At 38.0% G+C, this 23,274-nt stretch overlaps 1 protein-coding gene across 1 annotated transcript in view; it reads left to right on the forward strand.

Moving 5' to 3' along the window:
- The window catches only part of MFN1 (mitofusin 1), a 47,146-nt gene that overhangs the window by 11,197 nt on the left and 12,675 nt on the right, over positions 1 to 23,274 (forward strand). Inside the window, exons 5-12 of the mRNA XM_049775834.1 lie at positions 1,590 to 1,714; positions 6,271 to 6,379; positions 8,389 to 8,496; positions 11,701 to 11,854; positions 11,969 to 12,036; positions 20,915 to 21,036; positions 22,875 to 23,001; positions 23,151 to 23,255. Coding sequence (XP_049631791.1) covers positions 1,590 to 1,714; positions 6,271 to 6,379; positions 8,389 to 8,496; positions 11,701 to 11,854; positions 11,969 to 12,036; positions 20,915 to 21,036; positions 22,875 to 23,001; positions 23,151 to 23,255 — 918 coding nt within the window. The remainder of the gene's footprint in view (positions 1 to 1,589; positions 1,715 to 6,270; positions 6,380 to 8,388; positions 8,497 to 11,700; positions 11,855 to 11,968; positions 12,037 to 20,914; positions 21,037 to 22,874; positions 23,002 to 23,150; positions 23,256 to 23,274) is intronic.

Raw genomic sequence — 23,274 nt, forward strand, 5'->3', positions numbered from 1 at the left:
AAGAGAGAATAAAAGTAAATTAGTATGCAAGATGTTGACTCTGGAAAGAAAGAAATTAATGAAAGGCACTCTTGTTTCTTAGCATGGTCAGTTTCTCTTTCATTCTTAAAATTTTTTCCACAAATATAAAAGTTCAATGTTTCAAGACACTTAGATTTTGCTAAATTAAGGAAAGGTTTTGAATTCATAAACTATTTTTTTTCTGTGAATTGCTGTTATGTATAGAGCAGTAACAATCTCTAATAATACTCTTTATTCTAGTTGGAGAACTAAATGGTATTTGTAAGAATTTTACTCATCTTTTGCAAGTGCAAATGGAATAACGATTGTAATCAAAATTTTAACTAAATCAGAATTCACATTGTTTACTTTAAAGTCTCAAAGTGTGAATATTTAAAGTCTCAAAATATTTTAAAGAAATCATCTGTAGACTAAGGAGTCTTTTGCTCATGTTTGCTTAGTAAATGTTATATTGGTATCTTTATTATCTAAATTGTAGATGAAGTAGTGAGATGTAGTACAAGTCTATAATTCAAGCACAAAGTTCATGAAAGCAAATAAAATTTCACATAATACTATTGCTCAGTTCTCTGGATATTCATTTTAACTCAGATTTATTTGAAAATGTTCCCTTTTAAAATTTAGTACAAGTCACAAATGAAGCAGTGAAACATAACTAATTCTTTCTACCTTCATTTTAAATACTTTATGTTATTGTATATTAAACCTTATGTGAAAGATATGCCATGCTCATTTAGGCAATGAATGTACATCATAAGACATTGTGAGAAGTATTTTAGTGAGTTTAAATAGAATAGGATCTAAGGAGAAGGGATAATCTTTTGTAAAAGTCCTTGTTTATTGTTTTCTACGGAGGGAGGTAGTAGTTGGGGGAGCTGAAGGCTTACCCCGCAGTGCTCAGAGCTTACTCCTGGGTCTGCACTCTGGTATCACTCCTTGTGGGCTCAGAGGACCTTATGAGAATCCAGAGATCAAACCCAGGATGCTTGTGTGCAAGGCAAGTGTGTTATTTGCTATGCTGTTACTATTTATACTGTCCTGTGTTTATGCTGATTTTAGTAAGGATACTTATTTTATGCCCATGCTCCATAGTGTTAAGTTTTACTCTTTGATTATAAAAGTCTGAAAACATAGATGAGCAAAAAGAAAACTACAAAATTCAGTTATTTCTTCAAGCCCAGCAAAACCGTTTGATATGGTGTTTTTTTTTATTTTTAAATAGGGAGTATTTTAAAAATCATATAAACAATTTTCTAACTTTTTTCCTATTTTCTGTTTCAGGGGTGCACAGATTTGATTATCAAAGTTTGATTAGTTGGACGTTTAGCCTTGATTATTTTTACTGAATGTTATAAATAAATAAACTGCTTAATGGGTGTCGATTATTTCCTATTTGGTAATTTTAGAATTCAGTTTTCTGAAGTTTATGTTAGATATAGATTGTTTTATTTCAAAAGTTTCACTTTTCTGTACATATTTTATAAAAATAAATGTTCTAAAACATAGTATTTTAAGTTTTCATTAAGCTTAATAGCAATAAAGTTTTTTTTATTTCTTTTCTATTTTAGACAGTTAATCAGTTGGCCCATGCCCTTCATATGGACAAAGACTTGAAAGCTGGCTGTCTTGTACATGTGTTTTGGCCAAAGGCAAAATGCGCCCTCTTGAGAGATGATCTGGTTTTAGTAGACAGGTAAAACTTAAACATAAATTATATTTTCTCTTTATAAAGGTTTATTTAATATTTATATTTTAATTACATGTATAACATGACATTTTAAAATATCATTTGCTGCTTCAAACTCATTTACTAGATTGTTAAACAACAGATAAAGGTTTTTTTTTTTGGTTAGTTTGTTTCAGTGGTTATATATATGCTTTTATCAGCTTAATTCTATTGTAATAAATTTGTTGCCAGATAGCTCAAGTAATAGAACATATGCTTCATGTTTATGAGGCCCTGAGCACTGGTGGGTGTATAAAATACAACTTTGAAGGATAGCCAAACTTTTGTTTGATTTCTTTAGACTGATTTTTTTTCTGGTTTTTGGGCCACATCTGGCGGCACTTGGGTTACTCTGGCTCTGCACTCAGAAATCGCCCCTGGCAGGCAGGCAGGACTATATGGGATGCCGGGATTTGAAACACCACTGGTCCTGAGAGGCAAACGCCCTACTGCTGTGCTATCTCTCTGGCCCCTTTAGAGTGATTTTGTTGTTTTAAAATGTGCCAGATATTTTCAGAATTAGTTTTTACTCTAAATGCATTTATTATTAAGTAATAAGTGAATATAATAATGTTATTTTAAGTAATAAATATTAAGTAATAACCTGCTATAAAATTATAAGGAATGTCTGTTAAGTAATGCCATTGTCCAAAAAAGGTAATTACTATATTATGGAGGAGCCACACTCCGCAGTGCTTAGGGGCTGCTCTGGCTAGTAACTCTTGGGGGGACCATGCAGTTCTAGGGATCAATTGTGGGCTGCCAGCACATAACACTTGTATTCCAGTCTACTGAGCTGTTTCTCCTGACCTCAAAAAGAGTATCCCCAGTCCCCTTTGTTGCTGTTGTTACTGCCATAAGAGTGTCCTTATACTTGTTTGCGGTGCTTGAACACCTGATCATGGTTCTTTTTTTTTTTTTTTTTTTTTTTTTTGGTTTTTGGGCCACACCCGGTAACGCTCAGGGGTTACTCCTGGCTATGCGCTCAGAAGTCGCTCCTGGCTTGGGGGACCATTTGGGACGCCGGGGGATCGAACCGCGGTCCGTCTCCTAGGCTAGCGCAGGTAAGGCAGGCACCTTACCTCCAGCGCCACCGCCCGGCCCAAAACAGCTTCTTTTTTTTTTTTTTTTTTTTTTGGTTTTTGGGCCACACCCGTTTGACGCTCAGGGGTTACTCCTGGCTATGTGCTCAGAAATCGCCCCTGGCTTGGGGGGACCATATGGGACGCCGGGGATCGAACCGCGGTCCGTTCCTTGGCTAGCGCTTGTAAGGCAGACACCTTACCTCTAGCGCCACCTTCCCGGCCCCATGATCATGGTTCTTGCCAGGGGTCACACACATCAGCCGTCATATTTGCACATACCTTATTGCATTGTTCAGAGATTGCACACTTCTGGCATTGGGGATTCCAGTGAAAATACTTCTACTGGGCTCACACACTGGCGTATGTATTGGTACTGGGAGTGAAGTGAATTCTCAACCTCTTCACTTGTAGCATCTCTCAGCATCTGAGTTATCTCCAAGCCCCATTAGATGATTTTATTTCTTTCTTTATTTTTTTCTTTTGGGCATTTTTTATGTCACACCTGGCAGCGCTCAGGGGTTACTCCTGGCTCTCTGCTCAGAAATCACCTCTGGCAGGCTTGGGGGACCATATGGGTTGCCAAGAATTGATTCTGGTCTGTCCTGGGTCAACTTCACACAAGGCAAATGCCCCACCATTAGATGATTTTTTTTTTTTTTTTTTTTTTTTGTGGTTTTTGGGTCACACCCGGCAGTGCTCAGGGGTTACTCCTGGCTCCATGCTCAGAAATTGCTCCTAGCAGGCACGGGGGACCATATGGGACGCTGGGATTCGAACCGATGACCTCTTGCATGAAAGGCAAACGCCAAGTTTTCGTGTTCTTTATGTTCTTTAGCTAAAATTTCAATGTTTTATTGATACCATTTTGTTTGATGATGGGATTTTTTGTTTGTTTGTTTGTTTTGGTTTTGGTTTTTGGGTCACACCCAGCAGTGCTCAGGGTTACTTTTGGCTCCACGCTCAGAAATCGCTCCTGGCAGGCTCAGGGGACCATATGGGACACTGGGATTTGAATCAATGACCTTCTGCATGAAAGGCAAATGCCTTACCTCCATGCTATCTCTCCGGCCCTGATGGGATTTCTTTTTAAGGAAGGGAGGTTTGGTCATACCTGGCAGTCCTCAGGGATTACTCCTGGCTCTGTACTCTGGAATTATTCCTGGCAGGCTCAGGGAACCTTTTGGGATGCTGGGTATCAAACCCCTGTCAGCCTTGTGCAAGGCAAACACCCTACTCACTGTTTTTCCTGGCCTGTGGGCTTTCCTTTTAATTGGGAGAGTGTTCCTAATAATAAACATCAGAGTTAGTATAAGGGTGGTGCATTTGTCTTGCATACAACTGATCTCATTTTGATCCCAGGCATCATATGTTCCCCAGGTACCACTGGGAGTTATCCCCTAGTAGAGAACTGTGAGTAGCCCTTGAATACTGTCGAGGATGTCCTCCTTCCCGCACTCCCACTTCCATAGCTACTTTCCTATAGATGAAAAATTTAAATTTCTTAGGCCTCATACAGATGACTGGTGAAAATGCTGCCCTTTAGATCAGCATTCTTTTTTTTTTTACCTTACAACACCTGCAGACTGGACTCTGGTCCATAGACTTTAGTTACCATGCAGGTTTTCTTTTATTCTCTCCACATCTGAAATCCAACATTGGTTAAAGATCACTTTTTTTCTTTTGCTTAGGGTCAACATCTGGTAGTGCTCAGGGGTTAATAATACTGGCTCTGCACTGAGGAATCACTTCTAGAATACTCCAGGGACCATTGATGAGATTAAACGTAGGTTAGCTCTACTAGGCATGCGTCCTATCTCTCACTGCTTTTTAGATTTCAAATACTTGGTTTTTTTCCCTCCTTTTTCTGCTTTGGTTTGGTTTTTTGGCCATACCCAGCAGTGCTCAGGGACTACTCCCCTTTATGCTAGGAATGACTCTTGGAGGTTTTCGGGACCACTTGGTAACAGGGGTCTGTCTGATCTGGATCTGTTATGTAAAGCATGAATTCAGACCCTTGAACTATCTCTCTGCCCTAGACTTCAAATAACATAAAATTATTTTATTCCCTCCTTCCCTTCCTTGTCATTGATTCCTGTTGTGACAACTGGTGGTTATATGCATGCATGACTGAGTTCTCATTTTCAGCTCTTGATTCTTGCCAGGGTGACACATCAAGCTATAGTGCTTGGACTCTTAGCCATGGTGCTCATTGAGGTCCTCATTCTTTTCAGTTGAGCTGAAAAGTTGAACTTTTAGTTGGTCACTCAAGTTATTGCCACAGGGTTTTGCTACAGTGCTCTCACACATTTTCACAAAAGGTCGCATTTCCTGGCTATGGCACTTACACATCTTTTTAATTGGACGCTTTTGCAGAGATTAAACCTTTTGTTTTCTGTTTCCACATGCTTTGTTGTGGTGTGACTGGACAGTGCTTGAAATGCCAGGCAGGGCAAGCCAGGCTGCCATGATCTTGCTTGTGAGACACTAGAGACTAGAGTGACATGGAATGTTTTAACTTATGACACTATGTTAGCAGAGCAGGCACTTTTTTTTTTTTTTTTTTTTTTTTTTTGGTTTTTGGTTTTTGGGCCATCCTCGGTTACGCACAGGGGTTACTCCTGGCTATGCGCTCAGAAGTTCCTCCTGGCTTGGGGGACCATATGGGACACCGGGGGATCGAACCGCGATCCGTCCAAGGCTAGCGCAGGCAAGGCAGGCACCTTACCTCTAGCGCCACCGCCCGGCCCCAGAGCAGGCACTTTTAAGCCCCTGTGCTGTGCCTGTGGATTTTTTTACTAAAGTTTTTTTTTTTGGTTTTTCGGACCACACCCATTTGATGCTCAGGGGTTACTCCTCGCTAAGCGCTCAGGAATTGCCCCTGGCTTGGGGGGACCATATGGGACACCGGAGGATCGAACCATGGTCCTTCCTTGGCTAGCGCTTGCAAGGCAGACACCTTACCTCTAGCACCACCTCGCCGGCCCCGGGTTTTACTAAAGTTTTTAAGAATGTCTTCCTAAGGGCCAGAGCTATAGCACAGCAGTAGGGCATTTGCCTTGCAAGCGGCTGACCTGGGACAGACCCAGGTTGATCTCTGGCATCTCATATGGTCCCTCAAGCCTGCCAGGAGTGAGTGATTTCTGAGCGCAGAGCCAGGAGTATCAACTGAGTGCTGCCGGGTGTGGCCCAAAGAAACAAACAAAAAGGAATGTCTTCCTAGGGGCTGGAGAGAGTAAATTGTGTGCTTTATACACTGATGACCTGAATTTGATCCCCAACATTTTGTATGATTCCCCATGCACCACCAGGACTGCTTCCTGAGTATTGAGCAAGGGGTGATCTTTAAACATTGGGTCCCAAAATAAAACAAAATATCTTTCTAAAGTCCAACTTTTCTTTAAAAAATATTTACTACCATTTAAATTTTTTTCCTGTTAGCCCAGGAACTGATGTCACTACAGAACTGGATAGCTGGATTGACAAGTTTTGCTTAGATGCTGATGTCTTTGTTTTGGTTGCAAACTCTGAATCCACATTAATGAACACGGTAAGATTTAGTTCTGGTACTGTGTGCAGAAGGAAATGAAATAATGCCCATTTTAATATATAAACTGAGGGGAACTCAAATCATGATTAAAAAGAACCCTTGATATCAAGGGTAAATAAAGGGTCTTATTTTTCCATTGAATTGGAAGAGCCAATTCTGATTTTCCCAGGAATTTTTAGAAATAAATAGGTGGGTTTTGTTTTTTATTTGGGACCACTCCCAGCGTGTGCCTGAGTCAGTTGCATGCAAGGCAAGCCCCTTATCTGTGGTGCTATGTCTGTAAAATAGCTTTTTTTTTTTTTTGGTTTTTCGGGCCACACCCATTTGATGCTCAGGGGTTATTCCTGGCTAAGCGCTCAGGAATTGCCCCTGGCTTGGGGGGACCATATGGGATGCCAGGGGATCCAACCATGGTCCTTCCTTTCCTTAGCTAGCGCTTGTAAGGCAGACACCTGACCTCTAGTGCCACCTCGCCAGCCCCTGTAAAGTAGCTTTTAATGGCTCTAGATTTCAGTGACTTTTTGTGTTTTAAGGTATATAATTTGGGTGGTATTTACAATCTCCCCTCATGTTTCTCTCTCTCTCTCTCTCTAATGGTCACATGAAATATTTGGCTTTTAACTTAAATTTTTTTAAAGTTCTTTTTATTTTTTTCCTCCCTTTATGTTTTTGGGCCAAATCTGGTAGTACTCAAGGTTTACTTCTGACTATGCTCAGGTGTCAACTCCTAGCAGGTCTTGAGAGACCTTGTGGGATGTCAGGGACTGAATACGGACAGGTTGGCTATAGCAAGACAGGTACCCTATCTGCTATATCACTAGACAGATTATAATGAAGCCACCTTATTTCTCGACTGGGAAGGCTTTTATTTTAAATTTGTCTACTTTTGGGGGCGTGTACTATAACTGTTGGTGCTCAAGAATTACTTCTGGCTCTAAGCTTAGAAATCACTCCTGGCAGGCTTGGCGGGAAGGCGTATGGGATGCTGGGGATTGAACCTGGGTTGACTGAATGCCAGGCAAATGTCCTATCCACTGTTCTGTCTCTGGTCTCAATATCTACTTTTTTTTTACTTATATATGCTATCACTTATAGTTACCTGTGCATACTCATAAATTGCCAAACAGATTTAAAAAATACAAAATATTTAAAGTTAGACTTATCCCAAATAAACTTTAATTTAGAGTTTATATATTGAAAATACACTTTTATTTTTTATTTTGAGCCACACCCAGCAGCACTGTGGTTGCTTCTGGCTCTGCTTTCAGAAATCGATTCTGGCAGTCTCTGGGGACCATATGGGATGCCAGGGATCTACCCAGGTCCATCCCGGGTTGGCTTTGTGCAAGGCAAACACCCTACCGCTGTGCTATCACTCTGGCTCTGATCATTTCTTTTTTATTATGGGCCATACTGGCAACTCTCAAGGGTTACTATTGGTTCTGTGCTTGGGAATCATTTCTGGTGGTACTTGGGTTACCATATGTGGTATCAGGTACCCTGGTCAGCCATATGCAAGACAAATACCCTACCTGCTATACTATTTTTTGGGCCCTATATTTGAAAAAGTTGTTATTCATCAAAGGACATAAATTGTAGAGAACATCATGAACTCACTGGTCCCAGTAAGATCTCTGTATTGTGAATTAGTATTGGTATGTTTCAGTCTAGGTTGGGTGCAATGACAACACTAACAGTTGTTTTATAACTGATGTCATATAGAACAGGTAAATGTTTAAGATTTGTGTTAGAATAACTATTATATAGATCTTGGAAAAACTTAAGACTTCTGATACACAGTAGTAGCAGAAAAAGCTTTACTTTTGCTCTCTTTTGAAAGTTTAATGCTTAGAGTATGTTAGAATCCCTTAACAGTAGGTGCTTTTTATTGTTATCTAAACGATACAAAATTTTACATTAAAATGAAATTTCACTTATACATGTGAATATTAAATTAAGTTGAACTTGAATATACTGCGGAGTCTTTAACTTTTTTTTTTCTCTCCCAGGAAAAACAGTTTTTTCACAAGGTAAATGAGCGACTTTCCAAACCAAATATTTTCATTCTGAATAATCGTTGGGATGCCTCTGCATCAGAGCCAGAGTATATGGAAGACGTAAGTTATTTTTTACCTTAAAATTTTGAGCTATAGCTATGTAACATTGTTATCGGAGAAAACAGGATATCTTATATAAGTTATAAGCATTTATTCTTTTTTTTTTTTTTTTTTTTTGGTTTTTGGGCCACACCCGGCGGTGCTCAAGGGTTACTCCTGGCTGTCTGCTCAGAAATAGCTCCTGGCAGGCACGGGGGACCATATGGGACACCAGGATTCGAACCAACCACCTTTGGTCCTGGATCGGCTGCTTGCAAGGCAAACGCCGCTGTGCTATCTCTCCGGGCCCAGCATTTATTCTTTTATGGAGAAAAAAAGCATTCTAGAAAGAAGATATGTGACAGTCTAGAGTATGGAACTAAGTTAAAGGAAAATTGTTATAAAATTCTATCTGATTGTTTTAGATATGAAAACTTCCTTTTATAAACAAATGTAATAATAGTAGAATGTAGAGATTGTAAGTTTTACAACCAGAATCTTACAGATTTAATACCTTTTAACATTCAGATCAAGAAGTAGGGCAATCCCAGAATAATTCTCTTCTAGCCTTTGTCCTTGTTGCCAAGAATAACAATTTATCATGACTAATGCCCTAGATTAATTTATCAGTTTCTTCAACTATATATTCTGAATTAATATGCTATATCTACTTTTGGATGAGGCTTGAAACATGTTTTGGTAGGGGCACACATCTGGTGTTCAAGAGCTACTCTTTTCTCTGCACTCAGGTATTAACGCTTGGTGGGACTCAGGGAACCATATGCTGAGAATTGAACCTAGATAAATTGTATTCAAGACAAGCACCCAGCCCTATATATTATCTCTCTGGCCCCTGGACAAAGACTTCTATACCCCTTTACATTTTTTTAAATTAAAACATCATGTTTAGGGGGCTGGAGAGATAGCACAGTGGTAAGGCATTTGCCTTACATGCAGAAGGACAATGGTTTGAATTCTGGCATCCCATATGGTCCCCGAGCCTGCCGGGGGTGATTTCTGAGCTTAGAGCCAGGAGTAACCCCTGAGTGCTGCCGGGTGTGACCCCCCCCCAAAAAAAAGAAACACTATGGTTATAAGGTTCTTCTCTCTCTCTCTCTCTCTCTCTCTCTCTCTCTCTCTCTCTCTCTCTCTCTCTCTCTCTCTCTCTTTCTTTCTTTCTTTTTTTTTGGGGGGGGGGGTTTTGGTTTTTGGGTCATACCTGGCAGTGCTCAGGGGTTCCTCCTGGCTCTAGGCTCAGAAATCGCTCCTGGCAGGCTCAGGGGACCATATGGGATGCTGGGATTCGAACCACTGTAAATGCCACCTCCATGCTATCTCTCCAGTTCCTAACTGCACTCTCCACTCTTTGTGCAAGCTTCCATGGACTGGATCTCCTAATCTTCATCTCTATTGTTTCTGGTTATCATCACACTGTCTTATTTTTTTATATTCCAAAGATGAGTGAGATTATTCTGTGTCTCTCTCTCCCTCTGTCTTATTTCACTCAACATAATAGTTTCCATGCCCATCCATGTATAGGAAAATTTCATGACTTCATCTCTCCTGACGGGTACATAATATTCTAATAATATTTCATTGTGTAGATGTACCAGTTTCTTTAGCCACTCATCTGTTGTGTTGTCAGGCACTTGGGTTGCTTCCAGATTCTGGCTATTGTAAATAGTGCTCTGATGAACAAAGGGCATTTTTGTATTGTTTTTGTGTTGTATTGTGTTAAGCCCTAGGAAGGATATATTCCTAGGAGTGGTATTGTATGTGCCTTTTGGCTTATTGATATATTTTTCTTAGATGAAGTGTCTGTTAATCTCTTTTGTTTATATATATATATTATATATATTTGTATTTTATTTTGGTTTTGGTATCAAGGTGATGTTAACTTCATAGAAACTATTTGGAAGTGATCCTGTATTTTATTTCGGGGCCACACTCAGCAGCACGCAGGGTTTACTCTGCACTCATAAATCACTTCTGGCAGGCTTGGGGAGGCCATATGGAATGATGAAGATTGAACCTGGGTTAGCTGTGTGCAAGGCAAATGCCCTACCCACCGGCTCCTGTTCATTTCTTTTCCCCATTTTTGGATGTTGTTAAATGTTTTGTTGTTGTTGTTAAGTTCTGCCGATACGTATTATATTTTAGATGTTAAGACCTTATCAGATATTAAGCCTTTATATTACTATTGAGGGAAGAGGAACAAAATATAGTATACACATAACCCTTGTGGGTTGTTGTTTTTTTTGTTTTTGTTTGTCTACTTGTTTTTGTGCCACACCCAGTGACGCTCAGGGATTACTCCTGGCTATGCGCTAAGAAATCGCTCCTGGCTTGGGGGACCATATGGGATTGATTCCAGGAGATCAAACCACAGGTTTAGCACGTGCAAGATAAATGCCTTACTGCTTGCACCATCATTCTGGCCCCTCCTTGTTTGTTTTTTTATAGTTGTTTGTAATTGATAATTACCATATTTTCCACGTTGTAAGACGTACCTGACCATAAGACGCACACTAACCGTGCAGAGGACTTATTCCTGACTCTGCTTAGAAATCACTTCAGGTCCTTGTAGTGCCAGAAAATCAACGTCAACTGCACACAAGGATAGGACCTAAACCCCTGTAATTTCTCTATGGCCCCTTAATAAAAAAATTTTAATGTAACCAGGTACTCCCAGCAACACAAAGACCTATGTAGTGCTAGGAAACAAATACAGGGCCTCATACATGCTAGGCATGTGTTCTACCACTTAAGCTATTTGGGGGGGCGGGGAGGTTTGGGCCACACCCAACGGTGCTCAGTGGTTACTCCTGGCTGTCTGCTCAGAAATAGCTCCTGGCAGGCACGGGGGACCATATGGGACACCGGGATTCGAACCAACCACCTTAGGTCCTGGATTGGCTGCTTGCAAGGCAAACACCACTGTGCTGTCTCTCCAGGCCCCTCCTAAACTATTGACCTAAGAATATTTTTTTAAGTAATATCACAGTACAAGGAGTTAAGTGCCAGACTGTAGAAGTTGATTATAAGTATACTTATTTAAATTATATTTATAAGGATCAAAGAGAGGGCATGTATGTAGCCAGCCCAGGTTCAGTTCCCAGCACTCCATATGATCCTTGAGCTGAGCAGTATAGAGCCATGAGTTAGCACTGCCAGGTGTGACCCAAAAGCAAAACAGTTGTTTTAATATCCTGTTTTATTTTCTAGGTACGTAGGCAGCATATGGAAAGATGTTTGCATTTCTTGGTAGAGGAGCTCAAAGTAGTGGATCCTTTAGAAGCTCGAAATCGGATCTTCTTTGTTTCAGCAAAGGAAGTTCTCAATGCTAGGAAGCACAAAGCACAAGGAATGCCAGAAGGTGGTATGTATATTCATTATAGATTTTGAAATAGAAGTATAGATTCTGAAAATAGTTTGTTGTAAATTGTTACTTACTATATGCTAGCTTTAATAATTTTTACCTAAATATTAACAGGTGGGGCACTTGCTGATGGATTTCAGGCACGATTACAAGAGTTTCAGAATTTTGAACAAATCTTTGAGGTAGGAGTTTTGCAAATAGATGGGCAATGGAAAACTGAACAGTAATTGCAATCTTCTGGTTTTTTGCCAATAATCTTTGCCATTATTTAGTGTAGTTACTGATAAAAGTGAAACAAGGGAAATTTGAAGAAAGGAAGTTCCTGCAAAGTTGAAGAGCTGTAAGAACTTAACTAAATATTGTAATATTTTTAATTTTTTACCTTTATTATTTATATTTAAATGAAAATTTATATTCTAATATTGAATATGTTTTACAGTAATGAAATTCTTTGTAGTCTGTAAATTAGGATAAAATTAAATTTTAATTAATGTTGGAATGAAAAATAGGAAAATGAAGGCCATTGTTTCCATGTTTTCTATATTATTTATAGACAGTCATGTCTCTTGACTAAAGTTTGTATATTTCTTTTCTTTTTTTCTTTTGGTTTTTGGGTCACTTCCGCAGCGCTCAGAGGTAACTCCTGGCTCTACGCTCAGAAATCGCCCCTGGCAGGCTGAGGGGACCATAGGGGATGCCGGGATTTGAACCACCAACCTTCTGCATGCAAAGCAAACACCTTACCTCCATGCTCTCTCTCTTCCCCCTAAACATTTTTTTTGGAATTTGTATATTTCTAAACTCTTCTGCCACGTGTACATAAAATGTCTTCATATTTTATGCCAAATGTCCTTAACAAATGAGGACCCAAATAATAATCAAGATACATTTCAAGATACATTTGTGGGGCTGGAGCGGTAGCACAGCGGTTGGCCAATTTGCCTTGCACACAGTCAACATAGGACGGACACCAGTTTGATTCCCAGTATCCCACATGGTTCCCCAAGCCTGCCAGGAATGATTTCTGAGTGCTGCCGGATGTGACCCCTCCAAAAAAAAAATTAAAAAGAAAAAAGAGATACATTTGTATGCTATACTTTAGGGATCGGATTGAATTATTGAGGTACGTTAAATAGGTAGTGTTTATACAGCATTTGGGATACTTATTTTGGGTGTGCTTATTTAGAAACATTAAGATGTCCTATTCTGATGCTGATTCTAAAGTTTAGCTGTTTGATCTTATAAACTCTTTTTTGTTTACTCTAATCTCCTAGCTGTATTTTAGTCTAGCTCTTCGTGGATTTCTCCTTTTCATTTGTGAATACAGAGACTGTAGAATTGAAGAAACTTCAGTCTGTAATTATTCTAATAAGTTGTAATTGCCTCAATAGTAAGATCGTGAATATTGAATATAGTATATTTGTCAGTTTTTGGTTAAACAGTTTTTTGCTATCCTCCATCTATAATTTGGTGAGAGAGACTATTAATATTGATGAAAATCTGTTTAAGAAGGAAAATCCATTAACCAGTTGTCTTAGTAAAATTTCAGACACCTCTGAAATACCATGAGTGGCTCTGTCAAACCAAGCCTGAGAATACATGAAATTACAGTTATTCAAGACTATTATGGTTTGAATCACTGTGAACTACAGGATTACAAAGTTATTCATGATTGGGTTTCAGAGGTTACAGTGTTCAACATCAATCCCTTCACCATTGTCCTCAGTATCCCTCCTGCCTCCCAGCCTCTTTTTATTTCAGACACTTTTTTCTTTTTTTTCTTTTAGGCACTGTGGTTTACAGTACTGTTTCTGATAGGGAATCGTGCGTCTCACCATGATCTCCTTTCAGCACCCAGTCCTTAGTCCCGAGTATCCACTTCCATCTGTCTTGATACAGTGCTCTTTGCGCAGTTATCTCACCCACAGGAGGGGAAAGTAATCTGTTATTCTGTTTTTATTGATCTTTTTTCTTTTACCAATATTAACTTTTTTCTTTTTATTTATATGTTTGTATATATGTGTATCTTTGTCACTGATTTCTTCACCAAACCACATAGTGTTCTATTTACTCTTTATTGCTGATACGACCTTTTTTTTAATCCGAATATCTTGGTCAAGGGGTAGGAATGAGAAGATTCAATATTTTACTCTTGTGCCAGAGATGATTCAAAGACTGGAACATATGATTTGCATGCTGGAGCTTTGGGTTTGATCTCCGAAGCCACATGGTTCCCTGTGGTACCACTAGGATGACCCAGAGCTTGTAGTCAGAAGTGGTCCCTGAACACAGCTGGGTGACGTGTCTCAAAGCAACTAACAGAACAACAACTGTGTTCTTTTTAGCTCGAAAGCAGAGTTTTTATTGAACATTTTGGTAATTTATAATTCCCTATAAATTGAAGCATTTCTGATCATCTATAATCAATAACATAAAGTATTTCTATTTAAGTGATACAAGATAATTCTGTTGAAACTTAATTAGATGTGAAGGAAAAGAGAATGGAAAAGCTGACAAAGATACATAGGGAGAAGTAAGCAAGATACATGTTCTAAGGAGAACATGGACTTGAAGAGCAAAGCCTTTCATGGTTTTCAGGAGTGTTTTTGTTTTTAGCAGGCGCCTTCCCAGTTCAGGGCCCATACAGTGGAGTTAGGGCAAAGACATGCTGTGATACTGTGTTTCGGATCTTGAGCTTGCCTATTCCCTTTTGAGCCCACTTAGGAGGAGGCTTCTGAGCTTGTTCAGGAGTTCTACATCCGCATTCCACCCTCATGATTTTTGGCTAGTTGTACAGATAGCTCAAATGAGGGTAGGGTCCAAGTACACCTTGCTCTTCAGACCTTGAAGTGCTTTGGATTTCTGGGCTGCTACAGTGATACTTGGAGGCCTTCAGGGGACCCTGCTACACCATAATGCTTTAGGAGACCATTATACCTAGTATCTAACGGATCAGCACATGCATGGCATATGTCTTTTTTTTTTTTTTTTTTTTTTGGTTTTTGGGCCACACCCGGTGATGCTCAGGGCTATGCGCTCAGAAGTCGCTCCTGGCTTGGGGGGACCATATGGGACGCCGGGGGATCGGAACCGCGGTCCGTCCTAGGCTAGTGCAGGCAAGGCAGGCACCTTACCTCTAGCGCCACCGCCCGGCCCCATGGCATATGTCTTAACCCCTACTGTATTATCACTCTTTTTCCAGACCAGCACATAAACTTTCAAAACCTTAATTCTATGCCAATGACTTAATTATTTTGCTTTATCCTTTAAAGACCTAGCTCGTGGTTAAGAGAAATTGATTTTGTTCTTTAAAATATGATTTAGGGGAATAGTAAAGAGCCAAAAGCACTTGGAGAGTAGATTCCTTCCTTCCTATTCAATTTAGGAGTTGTTAAAATTCAAGTGCTTTGTTTCTTTTCATCCAATTTTTTGCTTTTTTTTTTTTTAATTTTGATTATAGACTCTGACTATACACATTTCTTTGATTTTAGAATTTCCTTATTTTTCTTTGAAGTCTTTACAATCTTTCAAGTCTAAGTCTTTGTAGTGTTTTAAAATGATTTTCTGTGAAGAGTTGTTTCTATCAAATACATGGATTTATTTCTTGACATTAATTAGCTTCAAAAAGAGCTTAAATATTTATTAACATTTAGTTAAACTAAGTTAAAAAAAGATTTGGAAGTTTAGTCAGGTGAAAGCATTCAAGAAAATTAATGTTGGTTTGTCTTATTATTTTTTTTATTATTATTTTTTTTTTCCCTTGGTTTTTGGGTCATCACACCCGGCTGCACTCAGGGGTTAGTTACTCCTGGCTCTACGCTCAGAAATCGCTCCTTGCAGGCTCGGGGAACCATATGGGATGCCGGGATTCAAACCACCAAGGCAAATACCTTACCTCCATGCTATCTCTCCAGCCCCTCTTATTATTTTTTAAATCTTTTTCTCAACCTATATTTGGACAAGATGTTTATCCTAAAATAAGTTTACTTTTCTTTGCCCAAATATTCAGTCATTGTTTATTCTTTATGGAAGAGAGATGCTCCCTATGCACCCAGGATCCTGGGATCATTCCTGATTGTATGTGACTGGTAATGTGGGCCACCTGATGGTCTCCTTAGTGGTGCTAAGTGGTGCTATAGGCCTTTAGGGCCATATTTGGTGGTACTTGGGGTCATGATGGCACCACTCAGCAATAGTGATAAGGGGAATCAAATTTGGGACTCCACACATGTGAAGCATGCATTGCACGTTTTTGAGCCATCCCCCTAATTTATTATTTTTGTTTGTTTTGGGTGTATAACCAGGCTTGTTCAATGGTAATTCCTGATGCTGATGCTCAGGAGTGATTCTTAAGCTTGGGGACCCTGACTACATACTTGGAAAGCATATTTTTTGAGATTCCTCCCCAGCTCACTAATTAGTATTTTTATTTTATATCTAAACTTATATATTAAAAGATTATAATTATATAAGTATACAGATATTTGATTAGATCTAAGCAATCATCTGTGATATTTTTCATTTTATTTTTAAATATAATTGCTTTAAGCACCATGGTTGTAGAATTGTTCATAGATGTATTTCAGTCATAGAACGTACACCACCCTTCACTTGTGTAGTTTTCCTGCCACCGATGTCCCCCATTTCCCTCCTCCCACCCCCACCTGTCTCTGGATCAGGCATGCTCTCTTTCTCCTTCTCTTTTCTCTTCTCTTCTCTTCTCTTCTCTTCTCTTCTCTTCTCTTCTCTTCTCTTCTCTTCTCTTCTCTTCTCTTCTTTCTGTCTCCCCCTTCCCTTCCCCTCCCCTCATTCTCCTCACTCTCTCCCCTTCTTTCTCTCTCCCACCCATGGTTTGCACTATTGTTAATGAAGGGGTCTCATGCATGTAACTTTATTCCCTTTTAACATCCAGTTCTTGTCCAGAACGATCAGTTGCAACTATTATTGTCATTCACTAATTAATAGTTTAAATTGTTTGATTAAAAAGAGGTATGTAAAATACTTCAGAGTATCAGCGAAATTTATTGTAAAGAAAATTACTTTGACACTAGGCAAAACTTGAAAATGACCATGTGTAATTGTGGTTAAGAAAATGTTTCTGTTTTTAGGAAACAGGTGATATACATATATATATATATATGTTTGTTTTGGGGCCACATCCATCTTGGTTCAGGGGCTGCTCCTAGCATTACTCATGGTGGCATTGGTTTTGAGCATCCAGTCCTGAATTCCTGTATGCCAAGCATATGCTTTGGTCCTCTGAGCTATCTCCCTGGCCTGATAGGTGTTTATGTAAGATTATAATGGCTGCAGTGAATTGTTCAGCAAGAGAAAAAATATGTATTTGACAATTCATTATATCCACTGTAACCTAAATATATGTAATTTATAAGGATGCAGGCAAACAATGGGACTGAATATAGTCACTATTATGTTTGTTTGAAAGGTGTATATTAGTATATTTTTATATTCAGTTTGAAATATTTAAAAATAATAATTTGAGTGGTGAATACCATATTACTGATTATCTGAGTACTATTATCAAGGGGATTGTTTTAATTGTTCCAAATACTAACACTTAGATGTGTAAGTATATATAATTTATTACCAAGTGACATTTAGGTTGTAATAAAACATTGTCTTAATTTAGATGATTTAATTTTGATTCTAAAACTTCAATAGTTTTATCAGTGTAAGCTATTTTTAATTAACAAGTTGAAATTTAAATTAACTTGTTTAGCATTTTAAATTTCTTGGAAATTAGTGTTCTGGGTAAATACATATGGGACTTGCTATGTTTTAGATACTCTGTATAGAACTTTGTAAGCAAATAAGTGTATTAGAACTCTGAAAAAAAGTAAAAAGGAATACAGGAGATAGGGCATTTGCCTTGTACATGGCAGATGAGTGTTCAATTCCTAGCACCCCAATTGGTCCCGAGGATGGCCAGGAATGATCCCTGAACAAAGCCAGGTGTGGGCCAACTTCACAGGCATTTCTCATACTTAACTCAGAAGAGTTTGATTTTTGGATTTGTGTATGTGTACTGGGTATTGCTTCTTATTCTCTCAATTGACGGGAACATCAATACAATAGCAATTTTCTTTGTACTAACTCTTTCTTTGCATACTTTTAAATCAAGGAGTAACTTCTTCTTCCCTACTAACTTTTGGATGATCTTTTCTGCCTAGTCTAGCTCTAATACCATGTGCTGTCATTTACAAATTTTGGGTCATTGCTGATATCTAGATCTGCTTCATCGAGGAACCTAGACTTTTCTTTTATCATTGTCATCATTATTTGTGGTACCTGGGATTAAATGTAGACCATAGTCTACAGCATCTCTTACCCTGGACTTTAATTTTGTTTTGTTTTATTTTGTTTTGTTGTGGTGGGGATGATCCCAGGGCCACACTCAAAAGAAACCCCCCCCTCCGGTTTTCCTTTAACCATCTTTTCTTTTTTTTTTCCTTGACAAACGTACCTTTATTATAACAAATAATTGAGATATAAAAAATAATTGTTTATTGGTAAAGTAGCTGAGGAACAAAAATGCCAAGATGCAATTATTGCACATTTAAATATACTGTTGATGGACTATTGATTTGAGAAAAAGTAATGAGTGAAATTGTACATAATTAATAGATCAGTCAGTTTAATTTATTTTATACATGTTCTTATTTCAGGAAAACAACTATCATATTGTTATAATACATGTAATTTACATTGTATTGACACAAATAGCATAATAACATAAACATCTTTTCTTTTAAAATATTTTTATGTTGCTGGAATGATAGCATAGTGGAGGATGTTTGCCTAGCACGTGGCCAACCCAGAATGGGCCCCATTTCAATCCCTGGCATTCCATACGGTCCCCCGAGCCTGCCAGGAGTGATTTCTGAGGGCAGAGCTAGGAGTAATTCCTGAGCACCGCCGGGTGTGGCCCAAAAACCAAAGAAAGAAAATACTATGCTTTTGTTACAGCTTTGTAGAAATTAGGCAAGTCTATGCGAGTTTTAAAGTAAAAGTTAGTAGGTAGTCCTTGAAAGATAGCTTAATATTTTGGTATTAATTTCTGATGTATTTGGAATTAGAATGCAGTAGCTTTCAATATTGATATCTTTAAGATTAGAATAATGATAAAAATGATATATAAAATGAAATTAATAAGAAGCAAAGTGAGGCTGTGTAGTGAAAGGCTGTTGAGCTCTAAATTAAAGCATCATACTATTTACTAATTGAGTTAACTTCATGTGCCCTTCTAGCTAAAGAAATATATATACATACATACATACATAAAATGAAATATTGAGGTAGACAACTTAGATGGCAAGAGAAATAAATAATTTCAGATGTGAAGGCTAAGCTTAATTTATAAAATCAATAGGACATAGAATGAATATGTAGCCAATTAATGATTTAAAGATAGCAAAATTTACGGTGTTTGAATATTAAATGACTACCCTTTAAAACTTGAGAGCTATTTAGTTTTTTTATTTTTTTGGATTTTGGGTCACACCTGGCAGCATCAGGGGTTCCTCCCTGGCTCTTTGCTCAGAAATTGCTCTGGCAGGCTCAGGGGACCATATGGGATGCTGGGATTCTAACCACCATCCTTTTGCGGGCAAGGCAAACACCCAGCCTCCATGCTATTCCTCTGGCCCGAGAGCTATTTATTTTGACAGTAACTCTTCTACAAAGTGACTACCACAGTTTGTATTATTTAGTATATAAAGAGGTTAAATAAGATGAATTCATGGAAAATTTGGAGACTTGAGCTATACTTAATTTTTTTTTCCACCCCCAAACTATACTTAATTCTCTTACAAATTTGTCACAGATGGGGCCAGAGCTGTGGCGCAGCAGTAAGGCATTTGCCTTGCACGTGTCTGATCTAGGACAGACTTCAAAAGTTCATTCCCCTGGTGTCCCATATAGTTCCCCAAGCCAGGAGCGATTTCTGAGCGCATAGCCAGGAGTAACCCCTGAGCATCATCAGGTGTGGGTCCCCCCTAAAAAAAGATTTGTTACAGATGATAAACATGTCTCCTACAAAAAAAAAATCTGTTGTACTACTTTACATTGATGTGACCCAAAATTTCCTTGATTGTTTTATACCAGATAGCATTTCTCTTTTAAGACTAGATGTTTTGTGGGGCCATGGAAATAATAGTATAGTGGGTAGGGCACTTATCTTGCACTTAGCTAGCCCAGATTTAATCTGTGGCACCACATAATATGCCCTGAATACTGTCAGGAGTAATCTCTGAGTGCTGCTGAATGTGGCTCAGAATTCAGAACAAACAAAAAGACTAGTTGTTTTCAAACATCCCATCAATACAGAATTTTACTTAGTATGCAGTGAAACTAAAAGGCTACATAAATGGAATAATTGCAAATCTTCAATGGTAAATGACTAAAAATAAATTGTATGAATTTGTACTGAAATTGAAATTGCTATAGATATATCTGTCAAGAATTAAAAATATTAGATTCTCAGTTATTATTGAAATCGTTTTCATTTATAAGATTTATAATTATATTTATAAATTTATAATTTATATAAATTCACATAGTTTTTTGTGAATTATTAGCAGAGGATTTTGTTAGCTAGAATTCTTATGAACTTTATTATTTATTTCAAAAATAAGGAAAATTTAGGTCATTGCAGGCAATGATCAGAGGCAATTCAGATGAAATTAACAGTTTGAAGCAAGCAAGCCTTTTCTAACATTGAGAATAGGACTGTGAATTTTTGTTTGCTTTTTTACTATTACAGTCAAAAGCCATTGCACATTACTGTGTAAAATTGCACAAAGATATGAACTTAGCTGTTAAGACAATTTTACTTTGAATCCTTGGTTATTTTAACCTTTATATTTTTATTTATTTATTTATTTTTAGCCTTTATAATTTTAAGATCATGTTTATCATGCATTTATTTTCTATCCATATTTCTCTTTTGGTTAAAGTTACAAACAGCAAGTTTTTGTGTTAAATTCCTGAAAATGTTGGATGGAATTACAGTAATGTGTTATGGCTTGGGCCCCCTCGCAGGAGTGTATCTCGCAGTCAGCAGTGAAAACAAAGTTTGAACAGCACACTATCAGAGCTAAACAGATTCTAGATACAGTGAAAAACATAATGGATTCAATAAACGTGACAGCAGCAGAGAAAAGGTATGAATTCATTTCATAGAAATAAAATTTTTTGTGTTATCCATATTAGTCTGAATTTTTCATTCTTAGTCTATCAATAGCTGATATGAATGCTTTTTACACTGAAATCAAACTGGTGTCTATCTGAAACTGTAAGTATTTATTCTTCAACCTTGAACACATCTTTTTTTTTTTTTAACTTTTATTGTGGTCGAAGTGAATTAGAATTCTCTCACAGTAATATTTGAGGTACATAATAACAATAAGTGAGGGGCATACCCACCACCGGTGTTGATATTTAGGGAACTGCCTCTCCCACTTATCTTCTTCCTTTTAAATTCCATAATAGTTCAACTAAATTACATTACTGCTAAAGTATATGGTATTGGTGTTCAGTATTACTGCACACCACCACTGCTGAAGTGCCTTATGGCCCTGGAAGCTCTTAGCTAGTGATCACCTTGCAAGGGACTCAGATCTTTGTTTTTCAGTAACATCAGGAATTGACAAACTCTATAAATGTATAATAACTACAATAGAGAATATGCACTTTTGGGTCTTTTATAGCTAGTTAGCCTTGCAGTCTTAGAGCAAAAGCAGCCACAGTTAGGCAGTAGATATAATGTAGGGTTTAAGGCATTTGCTTTGCTTTTTGCCCACCCTGGTTTGATCCCAGGACCTTTAAGTGACCCCAAGCATAGAGCCAAGTCTCTGACCACTACTGGATGATAGATGTGACCCATAACACACCCAAAATCGCATCATACAGAAGTAAATGTTAAATTTTATTTTGACTGTTCATGTATATAATAAAGTACTTGAGGATTTAGAGTGCTTATTCTTTGTGGGTTATTTGATCATCTACTCTAATAAGTATTGTTGGAATAACTACAGGTGCTCCATAACAGTGCAGCTTAAAAAAAGCAAAGCCAGGGCCGGAGTAATGGCTCAACAAATGCCCTACTGCTGCACTAATGCTCTGACCCAGGCTTTGTTTTTCTTTTAATGCAAACATTTTTTTTTTTTGATGTCATTGTTGCAGGTGGGAGAAGTGGCTCCCATGTAAAGAAGTGGGCCAAGGTGGGTCTCCAAGTGGCTTAAAAATTGCAGTTTAGTTAACCGCTGACTATCTCATCAAATGTTGCAGGTTACTTAGGTGAAGTGAGGAACAAGCAAGGGAAGGTATTTCCAAGAGAAGAGTATTTCCACTTTCTGCTCAACCCAATTTGGTCATACTGGCATTCATCCAGGAGTGGATTAGGATTAGTAAAGTCCACAACAAATATTTACATGGCATAGATACTTGGATCCCACCTGCAGCGTCACAGACAACTGTAAAGCTGTGCCTAAAATACACTTTATCTACATGGTACAGGAATTGGTGTGTCCCCCGCTTCCTTCCCACGTGTTTAGGAAGCCATGGACTTGGGCTCTAGCAAGGAATTGATTGCTCTTTGCAAGCATAGTCCTAATGCCCTTGCACAGGTTTTTTTAAGATCTGCCATCTCCCTTCCCAGAAAAGAATTTCTGGTGAGAAAAGTGAAATAGCTACTTATTTTAGAGAAATATGGTGGAAGGAGGGAGGAAAAGAAAGAGGGCAAGAGAATAAAAGGGAGCTCACACCTCAGGGTCAGGGTGAGATGTGAGTTTCTGAGATAGGGAAGTATGCCTATAAAATATTTTTATGAATCAAGTATTTTAACTTTTTTTTGTATTTTAACTTTTTAAATATTGAAATCTGACTTTTCCCCCTCTTGTATCATGCTAACAGATGGTTAATACATATGTGAGTGTTTTTGATTAATTGCTCTGGATCTTAAATATACCTTGAATATTAATTGTTCTTCATAATATAATAGGGTTTATTCAATAGAAGAGAGAGAAGACCAGATTGATAGACTGGAATTTATCCAAAACCAGATGAACATTTTAACACTGGAAGTTAAGAAGAAGATCAAGGAAGTCACAGAGGAAGTGGCAAACAAGGTTGGCAATAGTAATTTTATGATAAAGTCATCTGGGAATGGAGATGTGTTTGATAAATCTAAAAATGTTTTACTTTTACCTTAAAAAGGACTACTAAATTAACTTTAGATAGACTTTACTTATGTTAATTCTGGTTTTGTCACTTGTAGGTTTCATGTGCAATGACAGATGAAATTTGTCGACTCTCTGTTTTGGTTGATGAATTTTGTTCTGAGTTTCATCCTACTCCAAGTGTATTGAAAGTATATAAAAATGTAAGTGAAAAGGTATACC

This window comes from Suncus etruscus, chromosome 6 (assembly GCF_024139225.1).
Source record: "Suncus etruscus isolate mSunEtr1 chromosome 6, mSunEtr1.pri.cur, whole genome shotgun sequence".
NCBI lineage: Eukaryota > Metazoa > Chordata > Mammalia > Eulipotyphla > Soricidae > Suncus > Suncus etruscus.